The sequence below is a fragment of the Trichosurus vulpecula genome, chromosome 4, assembly GCF_011100635.1.
Source record: "Trichosurus vulpecula isolate mTriVul1 chromosome 4, mTriVul1.pri, whole genome shotgun sequence".
Classification (NCBI taxonomy): domain Eukaryota; kingdom Metazoa; phylum Chordata; class Mammalia; order Diprotodontia; family Phalangeridae; genus Trichosurus; species Trichosurus vulpecula.
In genome coordinates this window covers 63,562,793-63,587,064 of record NC_050576.1, presented here as the reverse complement: position 1 = coordinate 63,587,064, position 24,272 = coordinate 63,562,793, and the positions used below count along the sequence as shown (strand labels likewise).

At 35.5% G+C, this 24,272-nt stretch overlaps 1 protein-coding gene across 2 annotated transcripts in view; it reads left to right on the top strand.

Moving 5' to 3' along the window:
• KIFAP3 (kinesin associated protein 3) overlaps positions 1 to 24,272 on the top strand; it is a 212,944-nt gene that overhangs the window by 18,541 nt on the left and 170,131 nt on the right. For both annotated transcript variants that reach the window (XM_036756446.1, XM_036756447.1), the window contains exons 2-5: positions 1,519 to 1,650; positions 4,045 to 4,199; positions 17,512 to 17,567; positions 18,163 to 18,304. In XM_036756446.1, the coding sequence (XP_036612341.1) occupies positions 1,519 to 1,650; positions 4,045 to 4,199; positions 17,512 to 17,567; positions 18,163 to 18,304 (485 nt within the window). The remainder of the gene's footprint in view (positions 1 to 1,518; positions 1,651 to 4,044; positions 4,200 to 17,511; positions 17,568 to 18,162; positions 18,305 to 24,272) is intronic.

Below are 24,272 nucleotides of genomic sequence, written 5' to 3'. Positions count from 1 at the left end.
TGCCATTCCAGTCAAACTACCAAGAGGGTTCTTTAGACAGTTGAATAAAACTGTAACAAAATCCAGTTGAAGGAACAAAACATCTAGAATATCAAGAAAAAAAGAGGATTGGAAAGGAAATAAATAGCATTTTAGACCTCAAATTATGTTTTAAAGTGCTATTCAAAATTATTTGGTCTTGGTTAAAAATTAGAAAACTACAAAAGTTCAACAGGCTAGACAAAGAAGAATCAAAAACAAGTAAACTTGGTAATCCGTGGTTCAATAAATAAGATTCAATAAATTTGAAAGCATAAATCACTTTGGGAAGAGCTCCGTGTTCGATAAGAATTATAGGGAGGCTAGATGGTGCTGTGGATAGAGTGCTGGGCCTAGAGTCAGGAAGACTTATTTTCCTGAATTCAGATCTGGCCTCAGACACACTAGCTGTGTGACCCTGGGCGAGTCACTTAATTCTGTTTGTCTCAGTTTTCTCATCTGTAAAATGAGCTGGAGGAGGAAATGGCAAACCACTCCGGTATCTTTGGAAGAGAACAAGATCAGATACTGTTCATAAGTATGGCAAGGGGAAGAATTTTAAACCAGTGATAGCAGAGATCACAAAATATAAACTGAATGATTTTAGTTGCATCAGGCTTTTGCATTAACAAAGTTAATACAACTGGGTCAACTCCAGTGGCTTCCTGTTGCTGCAGAATTAACTGTTAACTCCTCTGTTTGATGTTAAAACCCTACATTCCTGGCCCCAACTTCCCTTTCCAGTCTCACTGGATATTGCTTCCCCTTCTGCACTTAATGATCCAGGAAATTGGCCTTATCTCTGTTCTTCATTCCCAACACTACATATGCTTTCTCCATGCCTTTTTTCTCACACTGCTTGGAAGCACGAGAGTTCTATCTATGCCTGTTAGATTGGAGAGGGAAAAGAAATAATCATTAAGCTTTTTCGATGTGTCAGTGTGCTCAGTACTGTGGATACAAATGCAAAGAATGAAATAATCCCTACTCTCAAGAAGCTTATGTTCTATTGGAGGAAACAACATCTACATATAGTTAACACATAACACATATCTACAGGGTAAATACCAAATAAATAAGACCACACGTGTAGAACTGGAAGGGGCCTTAGAGGCCTTCTAGTCCAAGCACCTCATTTTAAATATGAGGAAAGTTAGGCTTGGAGAGATTAGGTTATATGCTCATAGTCATAGAACTAGTGTCAGTGGTGGGATTTGAACCTAGGTCTTTCAGAATTCAGTTCTAGAACTCTGCTATATCACACTGCTTTTCTAATGTAGCCTAATCTTAGCAGGATTACCCTTCTAGAAGTTGGGCGTAATCAAGGCAGGCTTCATGTACAGGTGGTTGATTATTCCATGAAATAGAATGGGAGCTGAATAGATGTGTTACCTTAACCCATGTGTATCCCATGTGTGTATACAATTGTCCTACCAGATAATGAACATGAAATTTTCGTGTAATTTATAACAGTAATGAAATATTAATTTAACTTTTTAGGAAGGTTAAAGGAGGAAATATTGATGTTCATCCATCAGAAAAGGCACTTATTGTTCAATATGAAGTGGAAGCTACCATTCTTGGAGAAATGGGGGATCCCATGCTGGGAGAACGGAAGGAATGTCAAAAAATGTGAGTTTTATTCAGGTATAAAGCATTTTATAAACCCTCATAACTTATTACTATTCATATTCGAACAGAATCTTGTTTGTGACAATATAAATATTGAAGTTGATATTGATTGCTATCATTGATTAAGATAGCCTTCTCTTCATGCTTTTTCATCTTGATAAATAATAGATAATACCAGACAAACTCCAGAGAACAGTTATGGTAGGCATTTTTCATCAAGGCCTCATGGCTAAAGCAAAGTGTCTAGTTCATCAGAGTCTGTTTTGAGCTGAAAGTTCACAAACATTTATTAAGCCCTTCTTATGTGCCAGGCTTGTGCTAACTGCTTGGAATGCGACATATAAGGAAAAAGAAAGACAGTTCATGTCTTCAAGTTTAAATTCTAGTGAATTTAAGCACATAAAAAAGAGCTGAAAAGCTGTGGGTGAGGGAGAAAGTCAGCCTGGAGAAGAGTAAGGGAAGGAGCATGAAACTGTCCTGGGCACTTCTTCAAAATGGAGGACAGGGATGTGTGTGGGGGATGAGGAGGGGAAGGGTGGATCTTCCAAAATGAGAAACCTGGAAGGAATCTCAGAGGTCCTCTGGCCCATTCTCTTCGTTTTGCAGATGAGGAGATTGAGACCTAGAGTTAAGGAACTTTTTCAAGTTTACATAGGTAGAAAGTGACAGAATCAGGATTGAAACCCAGTTTCTCTGATTCCAGAGCCAGTGTTCCTTCCCCACTGTACACTATAAGTAGTTATGTTAGGTGCTGGGGATGTGGAGACAAAAGACGGAAATCAGTCCCTGCCCTCAAGGAACTTGCATTCTGCTGTTGGGTTAGGGAGATAGTACATATAAAAAATAAGCATAAGAAGTGTGTAGTTATTTGTATATCCACATCGATACTTATTCATACACATGATCATTTGAGGAAGAGAGAGTATAAAAGCTAAGAATCAGGAAAGACGTCATATAGGAAGTAGCATATGAGTTAAGCTTGTAGAAACAAGGAGTCCTGCCAGGTCAGAGTGAGATAAGAAGGCATTGCAGGCCAGTGCAGTCAGGAGATGGATGAAGTTCAGGTGACAGCTGGCTGGCCAATTTGGCTGGAATGCAGAGTGTATGAAAGTGAGCATGCGCAGTAAACCCTCAAAGGTGATCTCAGTAAGAATGTGAATGGCATTAAATTCCAAACTGAGGCATTTTTATTTTATTCTGGAGGCCGGATGGGGCTGCTGAAGCTTCCTGAGACAGGGGGTGACATGAAGGTTAGACTTATGTTTGGAAAGATTATTTTGGCAGTCAAATGGAAGAGAATAGATTGAAGAGAGGAAAGACTGGATGCTGGAAGCCCAGAACTGGATAGGAAGAAGAGAGTAGGATGGATTGCATTTGATAAATTATCTGTGCTTTCAGTAATTCCAGGCTTTTCTCTGAAACAAAATCCCATATTTTTAACGTCATTTTTTTCTGGTATTTTGCATGGGCTACAATCATGGAATACCACAATATCTGGGAATCAAAATTATAGGTTACTCAAAGCACAGTCAAAAAAAAGCATAGGGATTTTAACAGGTTCCAGCATCTTAACATTTATGAATTGCTTACAACAGATGATATAAAAACTATCATAAAAATTAAGTAGAATATAATCACCTTGGTTATAGAAACAGCTTCATTTTTATCTTTGTATCTCCAGTGTTTAACATAGTGCATGGCATGTAATAGACTCTTAATAAATATGTTTTCATTGAATCAAATTGAAATAAAGAAATGTCAGATGAAAAGGAGGTAGTCTGGCTTGCATACATCAAGAGCAAGGGGTAACAGACTGACAGTTCAGGTACTGCATTGGTACTCAGGTAGTGACAGGAAATCTAACATAAGGCCCCTAGCACCTTGGAACAATCCCTTATAGAGCATTTATGGGAAAGAGCTGCATATGTTGAGAAAGTAGGAGATTTGCATCATTGGAGGGAATACCTGCACTAGTGAGATTGCTGATCTATTGAAATATGTTTTAGCTCTTAAGTACTTTTTCAAATGTGGACTGCTGAGTTATTCTTTATTCTCCTAAAGGCTCTTCTGCTTATTTTTAGCTACTTTCCTCCTAGTTTTTGCTTAGTTTTAAAGAAACAAGATTATTCACTAAGACTTTCCTTCATTGACCATTGGTATTCTTTTTCATTCCAGGTTGTCCAAATTGTATTTGATATTTCATGGATAGCTAGATTTTAATGCTTCCAACTTGTGTATTCTTTGGAAGCATGTGAAAAAAATATAAACAAACTTATAAATATGTATATATACACATGCTTATAACTATATATTTACATAAATGTGTTTTTGTATGTATATTATAATATATCACTTGCCATCATGATATCTGAATTGAAAAATTCTTGCTTACAGAATTCGTCTGAAGAGTCTCAATGCCAACACTGATATCACTTCCTTGGCTCGGAAAGTGGTTGAAGAGTGTAAACTCATTCATCCCTCAAAACTAAATGAGGTAGAACAGCTGTTATACTACTTACAGAACCGGCGTGATGCCTTGTCAGGGAAAGGTAAGCAGAATAGTCATTGACCAGTGCTCAAGGCCAGAGGAGCAGGACTGCAAGGCTCCTTTATTGATATTTCATAATTTGTTATTCCTAGATTTTGCTATTTTTCTTTGTATATACAGAAACATAATGAGGAAATTGCATGGCATTTTGATTCAGGAAAAATTATGGAGAGTTTTAGGACAATAAATTCACTTTCTGTACTCTAAGTAGATATGCCAGATTTAATATTGGTTACTATTTTAAAATTTGCAAAAATTTTAAAACCTTATTTTATAATACTGTATCCATTGTTTCAGAGATTGTCAGAGATTACTTTTTTAAAATGTTGTTCAGAGAAGTACAAACTATTATTTTGTCCTTTTTCTCTACTGTTCTATATCCCTTAACCTCCTCCCCAAACAAAAAACAGCGACAAAAGATCCTAACAGATAAATATTTCAGAGTATATATTACAAAATAGCCCAACCCATGATTTTCTGTACTTTATTCTTTCATTATTTAAAAGGTCATAAACGTGTTAATGGTATGTCACCTCAGGTTGATTATTGGTAGCTTGTACCATTTCACATTATAATCAACTATACTTATGACTGTTCCTTTATTTAGTATGTAGTTCTAGGCATGGTGGTAATTAATAGGATTTATAAATGTTCAAACTTCATTTTATTACATTCGAAAAAATTTAAAAATCTTTGATAAGCCGACTTTCCAATGAAACATTCTAGCTTCCTCCCTCACCCTTTTAAAATAAAAGCTCTTGCTACTTAAGATATACTTTGCCTCTTGTCTGATAGCATCATTCTCAACATGTTTAAAAATAATGACCCTTGGCACATTCATTTGGTGTTCAGGATGTTCAGTGTGTCGATTATTTTATTTATAAAAACTTTTCCTTTAATTATTGGGATTATATGCACATGTAAAATTATTTTTGGTTATTTTCTCATAATCTAAAATATTTGTTCATGTTAAAATAACATTCCTGCTAAAGTATCTCTCTGTGCTATGGTAACAGCCCCCTGTCTTTGTATATAGATAGTAAAATTTAAAAGACCCTACAAGTTATTTTTTGTTTCTGTGCTTGATTTTTATTTATTTTTTTGGTGGGAGTGGGGGAGGAGGGGTTCTTTATATCTCCTGTTAATACTGAATATCCTTAGTGTCAAATTGTGGCTGTGGAAGTTTTCTTGACAGTGTGTTTTTAACATCTGATTAGAACATTTTTACTTAGGAGTCCAAGGCAGATTCACTTCTCATACTATTTCAGAAAAGCATTTAAACTTAATATTACAGACATAAATTGTGTGTGTGTGTGTGTGTGTGTGTGTGTGTGTGTGTGTTTATTTTGAGTTAAGATGATATTCAGGGAGCAGGATAATTAAAAAAATAGAAAAGCAATTTTAATTGTTCTGTTTTATCACTCAGATCTTGCAAAATAAGGCATCTAAAATTAAATATTAGCTTGACTTTATAAAATAGTTGTCATTCTCAATCTTCAGTCATATTTGAATTGAACAAATAATTCATCCACTCATCTTTGTGTGCTAGTTTTCCACATCATTGAAATGTCAGCTCTCTCAAATATACCTGCAGATTAGTGCAGTGATAGGATTAAAATTTTGGACTCCAAATTACCCATCTTTTGCTTGTATTTCTCCCCAAATGATTGCCTTTAGCATGTGGCAGTTTCAAGAATCAAGAAACTGAAGTGATGGAGACTTTTGGGTAGAAATAGAGTAAGAAGAAAGTCAGGAGTAGGGTAGAAGAGCTTTGAATAGACATTTTATTTTCTTATGATCCCATTTCAAAATCCTTCTGTCGCTACCGAGTACTTTCCTACAGACAGAACCTGTTTTACAAGAAATCTAATTAGGATCAATACAGCTTCTGGAAAATATTCAGTAAAAGCATGTATAAGTTAGAGGCTGAGAAGAGAGAAAGTGTGGACAGACATTGGAGACATAAAGAAATTCCATGCATTTCATGGTGAGGGGGATCAAATAGCACAAATCAAAACATTGCTTCTTTGGATGTGGTATTTTAATATTTGTGGGCACGCCAAAAATGTTTCATTATGTTAACTGTGAAATATATTTCATATAAAAAAGATTTTATTTCTCTTGATAATTACACTTGGGTTGTTTTTTGTCAACTTCAAACACATGAAACTTAATTCTAAAAGTTTCTAAATATAGATATGTGATATTTTATATTGTGACCTCTAACCTTCCTTCTCTTTATTAATTTTTTATTCCTCAAGTAATTCTAGCATCATGAAAAAATATTCATTTGTTCTTAAAATTTTATTATTGTACTAAAATCTTATTGTTATAATTTAGCTGATGGGAGAGTTTCTGATCTACATATCCAGAAAAACATATACCCTCCTGTCAAAGTAATTAAAGCCTTAACAATAACGATGACAGCAGATGCCCTACCTCTTTCAAAGTAATAAAAGCTTTAATAATAACAAAAATAATAATAATAGCTAACATTTATCTAGTGCCTACTATGTGTCAGGCACTGTGCAAGCACTTTACAAATGTTACCTCATTTGATCTTCACAACTCTGAGGTAGGTGCTATTTTTATCCCCATTTTACAGTTGTGGAAACTGAGGCAGACAAAGGCTAAATGACATACCCAGGGTTGAACAGCTAGTAAGTTTGTGTCTGAGTTCACAGTTGAACTCACATCTTCCTGACTCCAGGCCCAGCTCTCTATGAACATTCGAACTCAGGTCTTGCTGACTCTAGGCCCAGCACTCTATGCACTATGGGGCCACCTAGTGGCGTTTGTCTTAGTAGTAATCTATAAAGAGCTATAAAGCATCATAATTTCAATACTACTGCTATAACTTATTTTAGTGTAGAAGCACCAGACAGAAGTCTGTACTCATTCACATCCCAAAATATATTCTTATCATTCAGTACAAGAACACTGTGGTATTCCTAAAAGCTGGAACTTCCTAAAATGAAGCCAGTGCCAGAACATAAATATATTAGAGATAAGTAGATTTACAACTTAGCTTTAAAATTGACCCATATTCCTAGATTAATTACTTGAATTTTGAGTTGAACTAGAATTTATGGATAAAGACTCTAACTTCTATTACTTTACTTACTGTCCTCTTCATGATGAGAGTTGCAGCTGCCCTGGACTAGGGGAAAGGTAGAATTTGATTTCTCTAATAATGCTCTGCCAAGGCAAATATAATCTAATCACCTTATTTGAAAATAACCAAGGAATGCATATGGGGAATTTATAGTTACTACAGTGTTTATCTCCAAAACCCCATGAACTATTTTAAAGTGTGGCTGTGGCATCAGTTTTCTCAGTTTGTTTCCAAGCTTTGAATGTTTCATGGTTTCCTGAGAGATGTTTGGGTAAGGATGAAATGTGTAAGCCCCCACAAATCACTGAAGTGTCTGAAGCACTTATAACTGGAATTGATTACTATAGTAGAATGAACTACTTGAATTACTTCTATTGTAGCTTGTATTTATATATTTAAAAATTTTTTTTGCTTTCTAAACTGGTGAATTTTCGAATTAGGCATATCTCAAAGTTGATGGATTCTGCGAGCCAAGCTGTTAACTAACGTAACTCAATATATAGTATTTTTTAAAAGTACTTAGTAATTAAACTTGTGGTAAAAAAAATTATTCAGGCATTACTAACAGAATTTGCTGATATACTAAAGATGAAAGATTTATAATTCTTCTAAGTAGGGTAAATGTGAATCCAAACTATGGTACATAATGACTTATTAATTACTATGGTATTAAAAAGTCTGGAAAACTATAGAAAAACAGTTTGAGAATGGATCAGTAGATTTACCATATAGATCATTATATTTTTAATAAATATAAGATGAATTTTGAAATTTTTATTGTTTTATTGTTTTTGAAGAGGACCAGTGACATAACAGATGATGTCTTGACTTGTGCATGAATTGCATTTAAATGAGGCAGAGTTGCATAAAATCATCAGCCTCGCTTTTCTTAAGTCGTCAACGTCTAGTTGCAGGACAGAAGTCGGGATGACTGGCTAGGGCCCAGGATGCAGCGGATGACCTTTGTATCTTTGATGCCTAATCAAGCTCTAAGTGCTCCACAGCACCTGCTTCAGCCACCTTCATGGCCATTGGAACAAATTGTTCTCCTTCACCCATTCTGCTGGGGAAAGTCTTTACATGCTTAGAGTAGACATCCCCCTAACTCAAAAATGAGTTTGAGGTCTCTTGGTTACCCTCAACCTGGTTTATCCCATCCGCTGAGATGGTTTACCAAGGTGTGGCCATTGCACATGCCACAGCTTCTTGGAGCCACAGGTGAGAGTTGGGTGAAGGTGGACACCAAAGGTAGATAAGTAGCCCTGAGAAGAACTTGGCAAACCTTCACACTGGAGGTGCTAATCCTCCTGTACTCCCCATGTACCTTCTAAATTTTATTGTAACATTCACAAAGTCCTATTCTGTTGCCTCTGTTGCATAGAAGCAACTCTGGATTATTGAAGGCATGCCAAGGTAGTCCAGGATCTGGCAAGTTCTGCCATGCTGGGAAGGATTCAGGTATGATACTGGCAACAGATTAGATAGATTTTTTGAGGACCAGCCTAGTTATGTTCAGAGAGCCTAGGCACCCATAGAATAACAATTTGGTGATGAATTTTTAATTCATGGCAACATGAAACAAAGAAGAACACAAAATGACCCTCAGTTCTTCATGACACCCATCTGCTTTTTCACTGACTGTAGAATAAAAAGGGGACTGATGAAGCTAAGAGTCACACATTCCTTAGATCATCTATAAATATTAACTGTTTGTATTCTACCTGTAAGAACCTTGTTGACAAGTGAATGAACAGAATTTTGTTAGTCTTCATTTATTCACTATAAATAAAACCAGGAGAAATGAAAGCTAAATAGAAGAATATTTCTCAAGTTCTCCTTGAAGAGGAAAATAAAGGAGATAGCAGTTTTTGTTATGTGTGCATAGGCAACAAGAACACATCATTTCATTCATTATCTCATAACACAGTAGAAAGAACAGCATGAAAATAATTACACTTTATATGTATTTGTTGCAGGAGATGAAGAGGGAGATAAATTGTATGCAGAATTTGATAAGGCCTAATAAGTTACATCAATGTGTAGTTAATTGACCTAAAAGCTTCTAGCATAAGGAATGAGCGAAGCCAAACACTTGTAGACTGAGCAGAAATTTTAAGCCTATAAAAAATTAAGTTTTTTTCAAGAAACTATTATAGGGGCAGCTAGGTAGCGCCATGATGCATAGTGTCTTGGGCCTGGAGTCAGGAAGACCTGTGTTCAAATTTGACCTCATATATTTACTAGCTGTATGGCCCTGAGCAAGTCACCTAACTTTGGCTTGCCTCAGTTTCCTTATCAGTAAAATGGGAGTAATAATAGTACTTAACTCCTAGGGTTGTTGTGAAGATCAAATAATAATTGTAGTTATTATACAGCACTTAGCACAGTGCTTAACATATAGTAGGCACTATATAAATGTTAGCTCTTGTCAGCTATTATTAAGAAAAGACTTGGAAAGTGATAGGTATTGTGAGCACTGAATAACATTACAAAAATATAAATCTATTATTTTAAAAATAGGAAATGACTTGTTACTGATGTGGGAGTCATTCTTGAATCAGCTGTGTCATCAGGCCATCTACTTGTTAGTGTGAAAATCAAAATACATAGCTAGAAGAATAAAAATGGGAAAAGATAAGGTGTTCAACTAAAACAATACCAACCAGCATGACCTATTTAACCATGTTGCTTTAACCAAAAAATGGGAAATGGACAAAAGAAAGGACATTGATAGTGATTATGACAATTTCATACAAAGTTCGATTGATATCAGTCAGTTTCCATAATGAGAACAAGAGTGTTTATAAATGTGTGGAATTTCTCATAAAATAATTTTATATAGATAGACTGGCAATATGGTTCAGTCAGTACTGATGTGCTGTCAGGGTAGATAGTCTGAACATTTTGTTAAAAATTGAGTCATTCAGCAAATACTTTCATTGCTTAATAAGCAGAGAAATATGGAAGTCTAGGGCAATATTGATTTAGGATATAAATTTGTTTATAAAATCTGAAGTAAAATGATGAAGAGAGATTAAGGAATATTGCATTATCAAAAAGTAGGTGGAACTGAGAAAAGGGATGAAAAATAGGAGAGGGGGGATGATGATGGGTGAGGGGAAGAGAACGTGTGGGAATACAGTTACTATAAAACAGATTGAGGAAAGATAACTAAAGAGACAAAGAGCTATCTTTAAAGAGAGAAAGGGGGCAGCTAGGTGGCACAGAGAGTAGAGAACTAGCCCTGGGTCAGGAAGACATGAGTTCAAATATGGTCTCAGACACTTGATACACTTATCAGCTGTGTGACCTTGGGCAAGTCACTTAAACCCCATTGCCATGTCTTCTTCCCTCCAAAAAAAAAAAGAAAAGAAAATAGCAGGGGCAGCTAGGTGATGCAGTGAGTAGAGCATCAGCCCTCGGGTCAAGAGGACCTGAGTTCAAATCCAGCCTCAGACACTTGACACACTAGCTGTGTGACCTTGGGCAAGTCAGTTAACCCCAATTGTCTTGCCTTCCCCCCGAGAGAGAGAGAGAGAATAATGACAGCAGATCCTGATTGCGAAGAAAAGCAATATTAGAGATAAATGGAGAAAAATTAAATATAAATCTAACTCATAACATTAAATGTGAACGGATCAAACAATCCAATAAAATAAAAGACAGCAACAGGTTGAACAGGAAAATAAACCCCATAATTAAAAGGCAAAGACATCCAGAATAAAAATTATGGTTCTGAACAAATTTACTGTTCATCATGTGATTCCAAAACACAGGAGTTGTTATCATGTCAGACAAAACCAAAACAAAAATTTACAACATAAAAAGAGACAAACAAGGAAAGTTACACTATCCTGAAATGAAACCTAAACATACCAATGTCAATATTAAACTCAAATGCTCTAAATGCCTTAGCAACTAAATTCACAAAGGTGAAATTAATTGAATTGCCAAAAGACGTAGGCAAGAATATAATAGTGGTGAAATTGGAAAAAAATGCTGGAGAAACGAGAGGCAAAACAATTAAGGCATGTTCTCAGCAGAAATTATAAAGAATATACATATTTCTCAGCACCACATGGAATATTTAGAAAAATTAACCCTATAGTAGGGCACAGAAATGTTGCAAATAAATGTTGAAAGGCAGAAATTTTAGTCAATACATCCTTTACAGAGAAAAAGACAATAAAAATATTAATCAGTATAGGGAATAAAATATAGACCCAAATGGAAAGTTAAGGGGAAAATCTTAAATAATGAATGGGTTAACCAACAAATCATAGAAATAATTATTTTGTGAAAGAAAATTATAATGATGAAATCACATACTTGAATTCAGTTAAAGCCATCCTCAGGGAAATTATGTCCCCCAAAAATATTTATTAACAAACTATAAAAGGAAAGGATTAATGAAAATGCATTTTTAAAAAACTGCAACAAATGAACCCAACATAAGTACAACAGCATTGAGACCCTTCAGACAAATTCTAAAAGAAAGAATTTTCCAATTAAGATATGATTGCTATCATGGCAAGCAATTTTTTAATATCTATACATAAACATTTATCCATATATAAGCACAACAGAAGAAATATTGAAAAATAAAAGAGAAATAAATAAATTGAAAGCCAAAAAGACTATAGAAATGCTAACCAAAACTAAAAATTGTTTCTTTGAAGACTTAATAAAATTGATAAATCTTTAGGCAGCCTAATAAAATGAAACAACAATAAATCAACAACAAAATAGCAAATGAACAGAATAAACAGAAAAAGAATTATCAAAACCTACTATACACAGATATGTGCCAAGAAAACTGAGAATATGAAAGAAACAGATATAAAATCCTCAAACAGAAGGCCAAATGGAGATATTAAATAATCTAGTCTCTCTGAAGAGGAAAAAAAAAACCAAATATAAAGGAACTGCTGCAGGGGTAGGGGGGTTGGATGGTGGGAACTCTTGAAATCTATCAAATTAAAGAACAATATCAATATCGCAGAGATGTCAAAAAGTGAGAAAGTACAGGATTTGTTTTATGAGACAAATATAGTCATAATACTTATGCCAAGAAAGGGTAAAGGAAAAGAGAAGTATAGACCAGTATCATTAATGAATATTGACTTAATTTTTTTAATAAAATTGTGTCAAATAGACTATGACAATCTAGACAGGAAATTAGTCATTATGACAAAGTCTAATTTATCAATCAGGCAAGGATAGTTCATTTCATTTTTAGGAAAATATTATAATTAGTCATATTAAAAACAAAATCATCCAAACACCCACATGATTACCTCAACAGATTCAAAAAAAGCCTTTGACTAAGTTATGCTAAAAACCCTAAAAGTATGGACATCTAGAGAACTTTTTGTGTCATCAAAATTGTCTATCTAAAATGAGAAGCAGAATTCAAGCCAAGATGGCTGCTGGAGAACAGGGACTTGCTGAAGCTCTCCCCCAAATCCCTCCAAACACCTGTAAAAAATGGCTCTGAACAAATTCTAGAGCTACAGAACCCACGAAATAACAGAGGGAAACAAGTCTCCAGCCCAAGATGGCCTGGATTATCATTGGGAAGGGTCTATTGCACCGTGCTGGGAGCAGAACGCAGCCCAGCGTGGGTCGCTCCAAGACTGACCAGACCAGGAGTTGGGTGGAGCAGGCCTGAGGGCCCTGAATCACTGAGCTGTGGCAGTTAACCAGATTCTCAACCCACAAACACCAAAGACAACAGAAACTGCTAGATCTAGGTGAAAGAAGTGCTCTGTCTGGCCCCAGCCCTGGGGGTTGGTGGAGGTGGCGCTGCGGCAGCAGCAGGAAGCTCAGGCAGCTGCTTCCAAAGTTCCAGCATCAGCTGTTTCCAGAGTCCCTGGCCAACATGGTGGGAGGAGTCAAACAGCAGATCAGAGCAGGAGTGCAGGGAGTGCTTTGCTGGTGCAGAGGGAGGGTTCCCTTGCTTTGCCCTGCTTAGATCTGGGTCGTGATACTGGTTGGCGGTTTTTGGGGGAAGAGGAGCATTGGTGTGACAGAACTTGCGGTGAAGTGGCTCTGAAAACAACAGTGCAAGGTTCCTAAAGCTTAGGACAAATTACTGCCCATGCTAAAGGCAGTCATACTCTGGCAAAAAGCTCAAGGGTCAAGTAGTTGGCTGAAAACATGAGCAGCATGCAGTGTAAAAGGACTCAGACTCAGACTATAGAATCTTTTTTTGGTGACAAAGAAGACATACAGCTAGAAGAAGTCAACAAAGTCAAAGAGCCTACATCAAAAGCCAGCCTCCAAGAAAAGTATGAATTAGTCTCAGGCCATGGAAGAGGTCAAAAAGGATTTGGAAAAGCAAGTAAGAGAAGTAGAGGAAAAATTGGGAAGAGAAATGAGAAGGATGCGAGAAAACCATGAAAAACAAGCCAATGACTTGCTAAAAGAGACCCAAAAAATACTGAAGAAAATAAAACCTTAAAAAATAGACTAACCCAAATGGCAAAAGAGCTCCAAAAAGCCAATGAGGAGAAGAATGCCTTAAAAGGCAGAATTAGCCAAATGGAAAAGGAGGTCCAAAAGACTACTGAAGAAAATACTACCTTAAAAATTGGAATGGAGCAAAAGGAAGCTAGTGACTTCATGAGAAATCAAGAAATTATAAAACAGTATCAAAAGAATGAAAAAATGGAAGACAATGTGAAATATCTCATTGGAAAAACCACTGACCTGGAGAATAGATCCAGGAGAGATAATTTAAAAATTATTGGACTACCTGAAAGCCATGATCAAAAAAGAGCCTAAAAAAGAGCCTACACATCATCTTTCAAGAAGTTATCCAGGAAAACTGCCCTGATATTCTAGAACCAGAGGGTAAAATAGAAATTGAAAGAATCCACTGATTGCCTCTTGAAAAAGATCCCAAAAAGAAAAGTCCTAGGAATATTGTAGCCAAATTCCAGAGTTCCCAGGTCAAGGAGAAAATATTGCAAGCAGCAGAAAGAAATAATTCGAATATTGTGGAAACACAATTAGGATAACACAAGATCTCGCAGCTCTACATTAAAGGAACAAAGGACTTGGTGTATGATATTCCGGAGGTCAAAGGAGCTAGGATTAAAACCTAGAATCACCTACCCAGCAAAACTGAGTATAATACTCCAAGGCAAAATATGGATTTTCAATAAAATAGAGGACTTCGAAGCTTTCTCAATGAAAAGACCAGAGCTGAATAGAAAATCTGACTTTAAAACACAAGAATCAAGAGAAGTATGAAAAGGTAAACAAGAAAGAGAAATCATAAGGGACTTACTAAAGTTGATCCATTTTGTTTACATTCCTACATGGAAAGATGATATTTGTAACTCATGAGACCTTTCTCAGTATTAGGGTAGTTGAAGGGAATATACATACATACATACATGCATATATATATATATATATATATATATGTACACACACACACACACACATATATGTGTATGTGTACATATACATACATATACATATATATATATACATATATATATATACATATATATATATATAGACAGAGAGCACAGGGTGAGTTGAATATGAAGGGATGATATCTAAAAAATAATGAAAATAAAATGAAGGGATGAGAGAGGAATATATTGGGAGAAGAAGAAAGGGAGAGATAGAATGGGGTAAATTATCTCACATAAAAGTGGCAAGAAAAAGCAATTCTATTGGGAGGGAAGAGGGGGCAGGTGCAAGGGAATGAGTGAATCTTGCTCTCATTGGATTTGACTTAAGGAGGGAATAACATACACACTCAATTGGGTATCTTACACTACAGGAAAGTAGGAGTTAAGGGAATAAGGAGGGTGGGATGACAGAAGAGAGGGCAGATTGGGGGAAGAGGTAATCAAAAGCAAGTACTTTTGAAAAGGGACAGGGTCAAGGGAGAATATTGAATAAAAGGAGGCAGGATAGCATGGAGGGAAATAGCCAATTAGCAAATAAATTATCATACCATCAGCAACTATTGATAGTTTTGTTTCCTCTTTGCCTACGTTTACCTTCAATTTCTTTCTCTTGTTTTACTGTTAATGCTAGCATTTCTAAACTATATTGAATGCAAGGAAAAGGGGCATCTTTTTCTTCATCTGTTTATCTGGGAAAGCTTTTAATATTTCCCTAGCGTATATAACGCTACCTTTTTATTTTAAGATCTTCTTTACCGTATTTTTAAAAAGTATGTCCGTGCCTATGCATGATGGCAACACCATCCTCCCAGTCTCTTGCGCTCACTGCCTACCACCTAGGAATCATCCTCAACTTCTCGTTATCTATCATCCCCTTCCAACCCCCTATCCAATCTGTTGTCAAGACCTGTCAATTCTTTTCCATAATTCTCATTTTCCCCTCAATTTTTCTTTTATCTCTCTTACTTGATTTTTTAAATCCTTTTTGAACTCTTCCAGGAGTTCTTTTTATTCCCCAGACCAATTCATATTTTTTAGAGGCTTTGCATGTAGGCATTTTAATATTGGCCTCTTCTGAGCTTGTGTTTTGATCTTCTTTGTCATCATGGTAGTTTTCTATGGTCAGGGTTTTTTGTTTGTTTATTACTCATTTTCCAGCCTGTTTCATGACTTTTAAAGTTGAGCTCTGCTGCTGGAATACAGGGGGAAATGTCCCCTGTTATGCTTGCTCTAAATTACCACTTGGCTGTTACACCAGGATCTGTAGGCCTAGCTGCTCACCTAGAAGCCTCACAGCTGGCCCACTGAACCATTAGCGTGCTGCACTGGGGCTGCAGGGCCTGGTTGTTGACCTGTGCTGGGTTTGGCGGCTTCTGACTGGCTTCCAAGACATCACCTCCACTGGTCTTCACTCCCCTTTTACCAGAGTGAGAAAGATCTTTCCTACAGTCCTTCTAAGTTGTCTTGGGCTGGAAAATTGTTTCACCCTGTCTTTTTGTGAGTTCTGATGCTCCAAAATTCATTTTGAGGCATTATTTAAAGTTGTTTGGAGAGGTATTTGGGAGATCTCAGGCAAGTTCCTGCCTTTTCTCCACTATCCTGGCTCTCTTTCTCTCTCTCTCTCTCTCTCTCTCTCTCTCTCTCTCTCTCTCTCTCTCTCTCTCTCCTCTCTCCCTCCCCCCCCCCCCTCCCTCTCTCTCCTTCTCTGTGTCTGTCTCTTAAAAAAAAACAACTTTTTTTGTTATGAAAGATGACTTTCTGGACAGGGGAGGGATACTTGGGAAAATTTATGCAATATAAAAACATAAGAAGTAGAATTTATTTAAATAAAATCAAATACATGAAAAAAGTGAGTAAAGTGCAAGAGTGAAGGATGTGTCCTCCACTGGTATTCATGTAATGTCAAGAGAATGTATGGAGGAATGACATTGTGAGTCACTTAACCTCTTTGAACCTCTATTCCCTTAAGAGTGAAGGTTTTGGACTAGATAAGCTCTGAGGTCCCGTATCTATAATCCTATTTTTGTGTGAAGACACTCAAGATATTTGGCAGACCTTTTTTGATAAGAGGGTCACAGACAAAATTTGCCAAACATGGGCTTCAGCCTGCATCCTTGGTGCATAATGATGAGATCACCAATCCATTGGAATATTTGAGAATTATGAAGTGAAATTGTATTCATCAAAGAATGCCATAAGTCTCCAGATTGTGACATGTGTTCATCAGTCTCACTTTGTTGCTTTAGGTGCCAAGGGAGGGAAAAATATTGTCAACTATAAGCATTTACCTTTTTTAAATAATATCATCCTAATCTATATTTGCAGGGAGACTGCTCCTTAATCACTCGAGGTCAGGTTTTCCAATTTGTGAATTGTATAAGCTCTTTGCTTCACCTCTTTATCTTCTTTTATCTGCCTTTGCCTCTCCTCATTCCCATTTGAAATGTTAATTAGTCAGGACACTAGAGAGTAAGGTTACTACTATACAGGAAGTTTACACTACTGCTTAAAATGAATTTAGGTATTTCTGTGGACTGTATTTATTTACGTGGCTTATTTTACATAAGTATGAGTTCATTTTACACACACACACACACACAAACACACACACCCCTTGGTTTTGGGACAGATAGAAATAACAGTTTATTTTCCTAAATTATTCAGATTTGAAACATCCTACTAAGCTAATATTAATATCTGTTGATAGGAAAGTATTTTATCAGTAAATACTCATAACCTCATAATTGCTCTGCCTTTTATTGTTACAGAAAAAAAAGAAAAATCTAGCAAGCCTAAAGATCCACCTCCTTTTGAAGGAATGGAGGTAAGACTACACTTTAATAGGATGTCGATTTTAAAGTATTGTAGTTAAATAACTACTTTTTATTTTTCTTTAAATAATGACAGCAATCAAATTAATGAAGTGTGAAATTTTTTTGTGAATGAGTCTGAAAAAGAATTTGTCTACAATTGCTACTAGGAAAAAAAGAGAATGCCAGCTTTTTAAACTGATAAAGAGGAATAATGCTGACTGTGACATATGCCATGATTTCTTGTAACAAAATGGGTAAAGTTTTGAAACATTTTCTTTATAATAAAATTATATTATTAAATGGTCTTTTTAGTCTGCTGCAATTCCTACGAATTATTTAGGTCAGTATTTAAGGTACTTTACATTTGGAATAACCCTGATTCCAATTTTTAGAGTATGTGCTTCCCTTTATATTTTGTGCCCCAATCCTAAGAGTCCAGTTCTTTCCATGGCAAAAAGAGGTCCATTACAAGTCCATTAGAAATTTGTTGCGGTAAGGAAGTATTAATTCCAGCCTTGTGCCAAAAAATAAACTCCTTTTGGCTACACATTATGTGTGATTTTTTTTCATTTTAGTGTTTCCTACCTTTTTCTTTGTTTATTTCAGATTGATGAAGTGGCTAATATTAATGATATGGATGAGTACATTGAGTTGTTGTATGAAGATATTCCTGACAAGGTGCGCGGTTCTGCCTTGATCCTGCAGCTTGCTCGGAATCCTGATAACTTGGAAGAACTACTGCTTAATGGTGATTTACATATATCCTGATTTTAAGAAAAACAAAAAAGCTCATGGTCACAAAACTCAATTTTTTGATTATCCATGATAATAGATGGATCAATTTCATGCATAATCAAGAAATCACACATAATTAGCTTTTGAAAACATTGCAGTTTTTCAGCTAACTTATTTTCTGGGTGATAATCTTATTTAGGTTAATATTAAAATATGTATGTCTTTGAATATGTGCTATTTGAGAGGACTGTGCCTATCTGAGGAGGGCACTTGATGGCAGATAATGACAATGGATTGATTTTTTAAAATTCTGTATGGATTCCATAAAACATCTAGGTCACACAAAAAAAGGAAGAGTTGACTTTAATGTTATCTTTCCTCTTCCCTTTTTCTTACTAAGGTAATAGTCATACAAACATTTTTATCCTGGCTAGAATTTTAATATTTTCTCAGTAAGAGAAAAATTAAACTAGCTCATTTTCTGTATTTATCAATAATCTGATTTCCATATTCTTGTTTTCCTTTCACCAGAAATGCTTGATAGTTGAAGTTAATTCAAGTCAGTTAATTTGTCATCACCTTGGTTTTTCTTATATGTCAGTAACAGTTAGATCAAACTCTTTAAAATGATTATGGATCTCACTTTGGAGGCTTCCCAGTCTTGATAAAATCAGCACAATTTCATCTGAAAATAGGAACAACTAGAGGATTTTACCATCTATGGAGAATTCCTCTTTGAGTTGGTCCCTACATGGAACCTCTTCCTCTTTTCAATTATTTAATAGTTACGATTGTTGTGACATCTTTTCAAGAATCGTATATTATTTGGACATATGCATGGGAGATGTGTTGAAGAAGAGCATTTAAGCTACTATTTTGCTCAATCAAATTAAATGCTAAATTTATAATTGATAAGCACACTAAGATTTATATATTATCTTGTTTTCATTCCTTATACTTTGTCGCCTCAACCCTGAATTACTCCTTCTGTCTGTCTCTCCTGTTGCTCATGTTGAACAGAACTGAAAGAAAAAAAAATGTGCTGCTAGAGTCCACTATAGATTTAAGCTAGCTAATCTCACTTGGGCCCATCCTAATTCCCTATATCACTTAACACAGCGCTTGTTTCAAGCCTGTTTTCCACAAGCTGTTGATGCTACTTATTTTCTGCTGCCTACAAACATAGCCATGTTTGTCCCCATTTTTTAAAAACCCTCAATAGATCCTCGCATCCCCCCTAGTCATCATTCTATGTATCTCCTCCTTTTCTCAGCCAACCTCCCAATTAATAAAACTAATGCCCTCTTCTCAATCTTCATCCTTTTTGACCTTTTGGACACTACTAACTCATTTCTTCTCTTAGATAGTCTCTCCTTTCTGGGTTTTTGTGATAAAACTTTTGACCCATTTCTCCCCCTGGATATTCTCTCCTTTCTGGGTTTTTGTGATAATTGTGGTTTTCCTCTTCCCCACATGACTGCTCCTTTTCAGTTTCCTTTGCTGGATCTGCTTCCACATCATGTTCACTAACTGTGGGTGTCTTTCAAGGATCTGTGCTGGGCCCTCTCCTCTTTTCTCCCTCGCTTGATGATCTCATCAGTTCCCATGAGGTCACTTGTCATCTTTATTCAGATGATTCCCAGATCTTCTTATCCAGCTGCAGTCTCTCTCTTGATTTCCAGTCCCACATCACCAACCAACCGCCTAGTGGACGTTTTCTTTCATATACACACACACATATACACATATATGTATATACATATATGTGTATATACATACATATATACACATACATGCATATATATACATGCATACATACATACGTACATATATACACATATATACATACATACACACATATATGCACATATATACATATATACATGTATATTTGAGATTTTTTATTTTTAGTTTACCACGCTCAGTTTTCTCCCCCACCCCCTCCCCAAGACAGCATGGAATCTGATATATCTTCTGTATATAACTTTGCATTGAACTTATTTACACACTAGTCAAGTTGTGAAGAAGAATTATGACCAGTGGAAAGAATCAGTAGAAAGAAGAAACAAAACCAAAAAACCCCAAAAACAAACAAAAGAAAAAAAAAGGGAAAAAAAAGGACAGCAAACAGTGTGCCTCAATCTGCATTCATACTTCATAGTTCTTTCTCTGAATGTAGATAGCTCTCTCCATCACGAGTCCCCTGGAGTTGTGTTTGCACCTTGTATTGTTGAGAAGAGCAAAGTCTATCAGGGTTAGTCATCACAGAATCCATATATCTGTGCCTGTGTATAATGTTTTCCCGGTTCTGCTCCACTCACTCAGCATTATATAATGTAGATGTTTCCATGTTATTATGAAGTCCGTATCGTCCCTGTTTCTTATCGCACAATAGTATTCCATTATCTTCATATACCACAGCTTGTTCAGCCATTCCCCAATTGATGGGCATCCACTTGATTTCCTATTCTTTGCTACTATAAAAAGAGCCGCTATAAATATTTTTGTACATATGGGTCCTTTTCCCACTTGTGTGATCTCTTTGGGATATAACCCTAGAAGTGGTATGGCTGGGTCAAAGGGTATGAACATTTTTATAGCCCTTTGGGCATAGTTCCATTCCAGAATGGCTGGATCCATTCACAATTCCACCAGCAATGTAACAATGTTCCAATTTTCCCACATCCTCTCCAGCATTTATCATTTTCCTGTTTTGTCATTTTAGCCAATCTGACCGGAGAGATGTGGTACATAACAGTTGTTTTTCATTTGCATTTGTCTAATCAGTAGTGATTTCGAACATTTTTTCATATGCCTATAGATATCTCTAATTTCTTCCTCTGAAAACTGTCTGTTCATATCCTTTGACCATTTCTCAATTGAGGAATGACTTGTATTCCTATAAATTTGACTCAGTTCCCTGTATGTTTTAGAGATGAGGCCTTTATCAGAGACACTGGTTTTACATGAGATGTTCTGCCGATTTTCTGCTTCCCTCCTAATCTTTGTTGCATTGGCTTTTTTATACAAAAACATTTCAATTTAAAATAATCAAAATTATCCATTTTGCATTTTGTAATGCTCTCTGTCTCTTGTTGTGTCATGAATTCTTTTCTTTTCCATAAATCTGATAGGTAAACTATTCCTTGCTCTCCCAAATTGCTTATAGTATCAGCCTTTATTCCTAAATCATGAACTCATTTTCACTTTATTTTGGTATATGGTGTAAGATGTTGGTCTATGCCCAGTTTCTGCCCTACCATTTTCCAATTTTCCCAGCAGTTTTTGTGAAATAGTGAATTCTTAGCCCAGAAGCTGAATTCTTTGGGTTTATAAAAGAGCAGATTGCTATAGTCATTGACTTCTCCATCTTGTGTACCTATCCTATTCCACTGATCCACGACTCTGTTTCTTAGCCAGTACCAGGTAGTTTTGATGACTGCTACTTTATAGTACAGTTTAATATCTGGTATGGCTAGGCCACCTTCCTTAGTATTTTTTTTCATTAATACCCTAGATATATTCTAGACCTCTTGTTCTTCCAGATGAATTTTGTTATTATTTTATCCAGCTCTGTAAAATAATTTTTTGGTAGTTTGATTGGTATGGCACTGAATAAATAAATTAATTTAGGTAAAATTGTCATTTTTATTGTATTAGCTTAGCCTAACCATGAACAACTAATATTTTGCCATTTATTTAGATCTAACTTTATTTGCATGAGAAGTGTTTCATAATTACATTCATATAGATCCTGGGTTTGTCTTGGCAGATAGACTCCCAAATATTTTATAGTGTCTGCAGTAACTTTGAATGGAATTTCTCTTTCTGTCTCTTGCTGTTGGGCTTTGTTAGTAATGTATAGGAATGCCGAGGATTTATGTGGGTTTATTTTATATCCTGCAGCTTTGCTAAAGTTGTTTATTATTTCAAGTAGCTTTTTACTTGATTCTCTAGGATTCTGTAAGTAAATCATCATATCATCTGCAAAAAATGATAATTTAGTTTCTTCTTTGCCTATTCTAATTCCCTCAATTTCTTTTTCTTCTCTTATTGCTACAGCTAACGTTTCTAGTACCAAATTGAATAGTATGGGTGATAATGGACATCCTTGTTTCGCCCCTGATCTTATTGGGGATGCATCTAGCTTATCCCCATTACAGATAATACCTGTTGATAGTTTTAGGTAGATGCTATTTATAATTTTAAGTAAGGCTCCATTTATTCCTATGCTTTCTAGTTCTTTTTAATAGGAATGGGTGTTGTATTTTGTCATAGGCTTTTCCTGCATCTATTGAGATGATCATATGGTTTCTTCTAGTTTTGTTGTTGATATGATCAATTATGTTGATAGTTTGCCTAATATTGAACCAGGCTTGCATTCCTGGAATAAATCCTACCTGGTCATAGTGTATTATTCTCGTGATAAGTTGCTGATATCTTTTTGCTAATATTTTATTTAAAATTTCTGCATCAATATTCATTAGGGAAATTGGTCTATAACTTTCTTTCTCTGTTTTGACTCTTCGTGGTTTGGGTATTAGTACCATATTTGTGTCATAAAAAGAATTTGGTAGGACTCCTTCACCTATTTTCCCAAATAGTCTATAAAGTATAGGAAGTAATTGTTCTTTAAATGTTTGATAAAATTCACATGTAAAACCATCTGGCCGTGGAGGTTTTTTCCTAGGGAGTTCATTAATGGCTTGCTCAATTTCTTTTTCTGAGATGGGGTTATTTAGGAATTTTACTTCCTCTTCTGTTAGCCTGGGCAATTTATATTTTTGTAGCTATTCCTCCATATCCCTAAGGTTGTCAAATTTATGGGCATACAATTGGGCAAAATAAGTCCTAATTATTGTTTTAATTTCCTCTTCATTGGAGGTGAATTCACCCTTTTCATTTTTGATATTGGTAATTTGATTTTCTTCTTTTTTTTTAATCAAATTGACCAAAGTTTATCAGTTTTATTGGGGTTTTTTTTTTTCATAAAACCAGCTCTTGGTTTTATTTATTCATTCAGTAGTTTTCTTGATTTCAATTTTATTAATCTCTCCTTTGTATTTCTAATTTGGTATTTAATTGGGGATTTTCAATTTGTTCTTTTTCTAGCTTTTTTATTGCATGCCCAATTCATTAATCTCCTTTTTCTCTATTTTATTCAGGTAAGCATTTAGAGATATAAAACTTCCCCTAAGAACTGCTCTTTGTGCATCCCATAAGTTTTGGTATGTTGTCTCATTATTGTCATTCTCTTGAATGAAGTTATTAATTGTTTCTCTGATTTGTTCTTTGGCCCACTCATTCTTTAGAATTAGATTATTTAGTTTCCAATTAATTTTTAGCTTATTTTCCCCTGGTTCTTTGTTACAAATACTTTTTATTGCATCACGATCTGAAAAGAATGCTTTGACTACTTGTGCCTTTCTGCACTGGATTGTGAGGTTTTTATGGCCTAGTACATGGTCTATTTTTGAGTATGTGCTATGTACCGCTGAGAAAAAAGGATATTCCTTTTTATCCCCATTCAGTTTTCTCCAGAGGTCTATCATATCTGCCTTTTCTAAAATTCTGTTCACCTCCTTAACTTCTTTCTTGTTTATTTTGAGATTAAATTTATCAAGTTCAGAGAGGGGGAGGTTGAGGCCTCCCATTATTATGATTTTGGTGTCTATTTCTTCCTGTAACTCCCTTAACCTCTCCTCTTAAGAATTTGTATGCCATACCTCTTGAGGCAAGTATTGCTTCATTGTTTATGGTGCTTTTTAGCAGGATGTAGTGTCCTTCCTTATCTTTTTTAATTAGATCTATCTTTGCTTTTGTTTTGTCTCAGATTACTATTGCTACCCCTGCTTTTTTTACTTTAGCTGAAGCACAATATATTGTACTCCAGCCTTTTATCTTTACCCTGTGTGTATCCCCCTGTTTCAAATGTGTTTCTTGTAAACAGCATATTGTAAGATTATGGTTTTTAATCCATT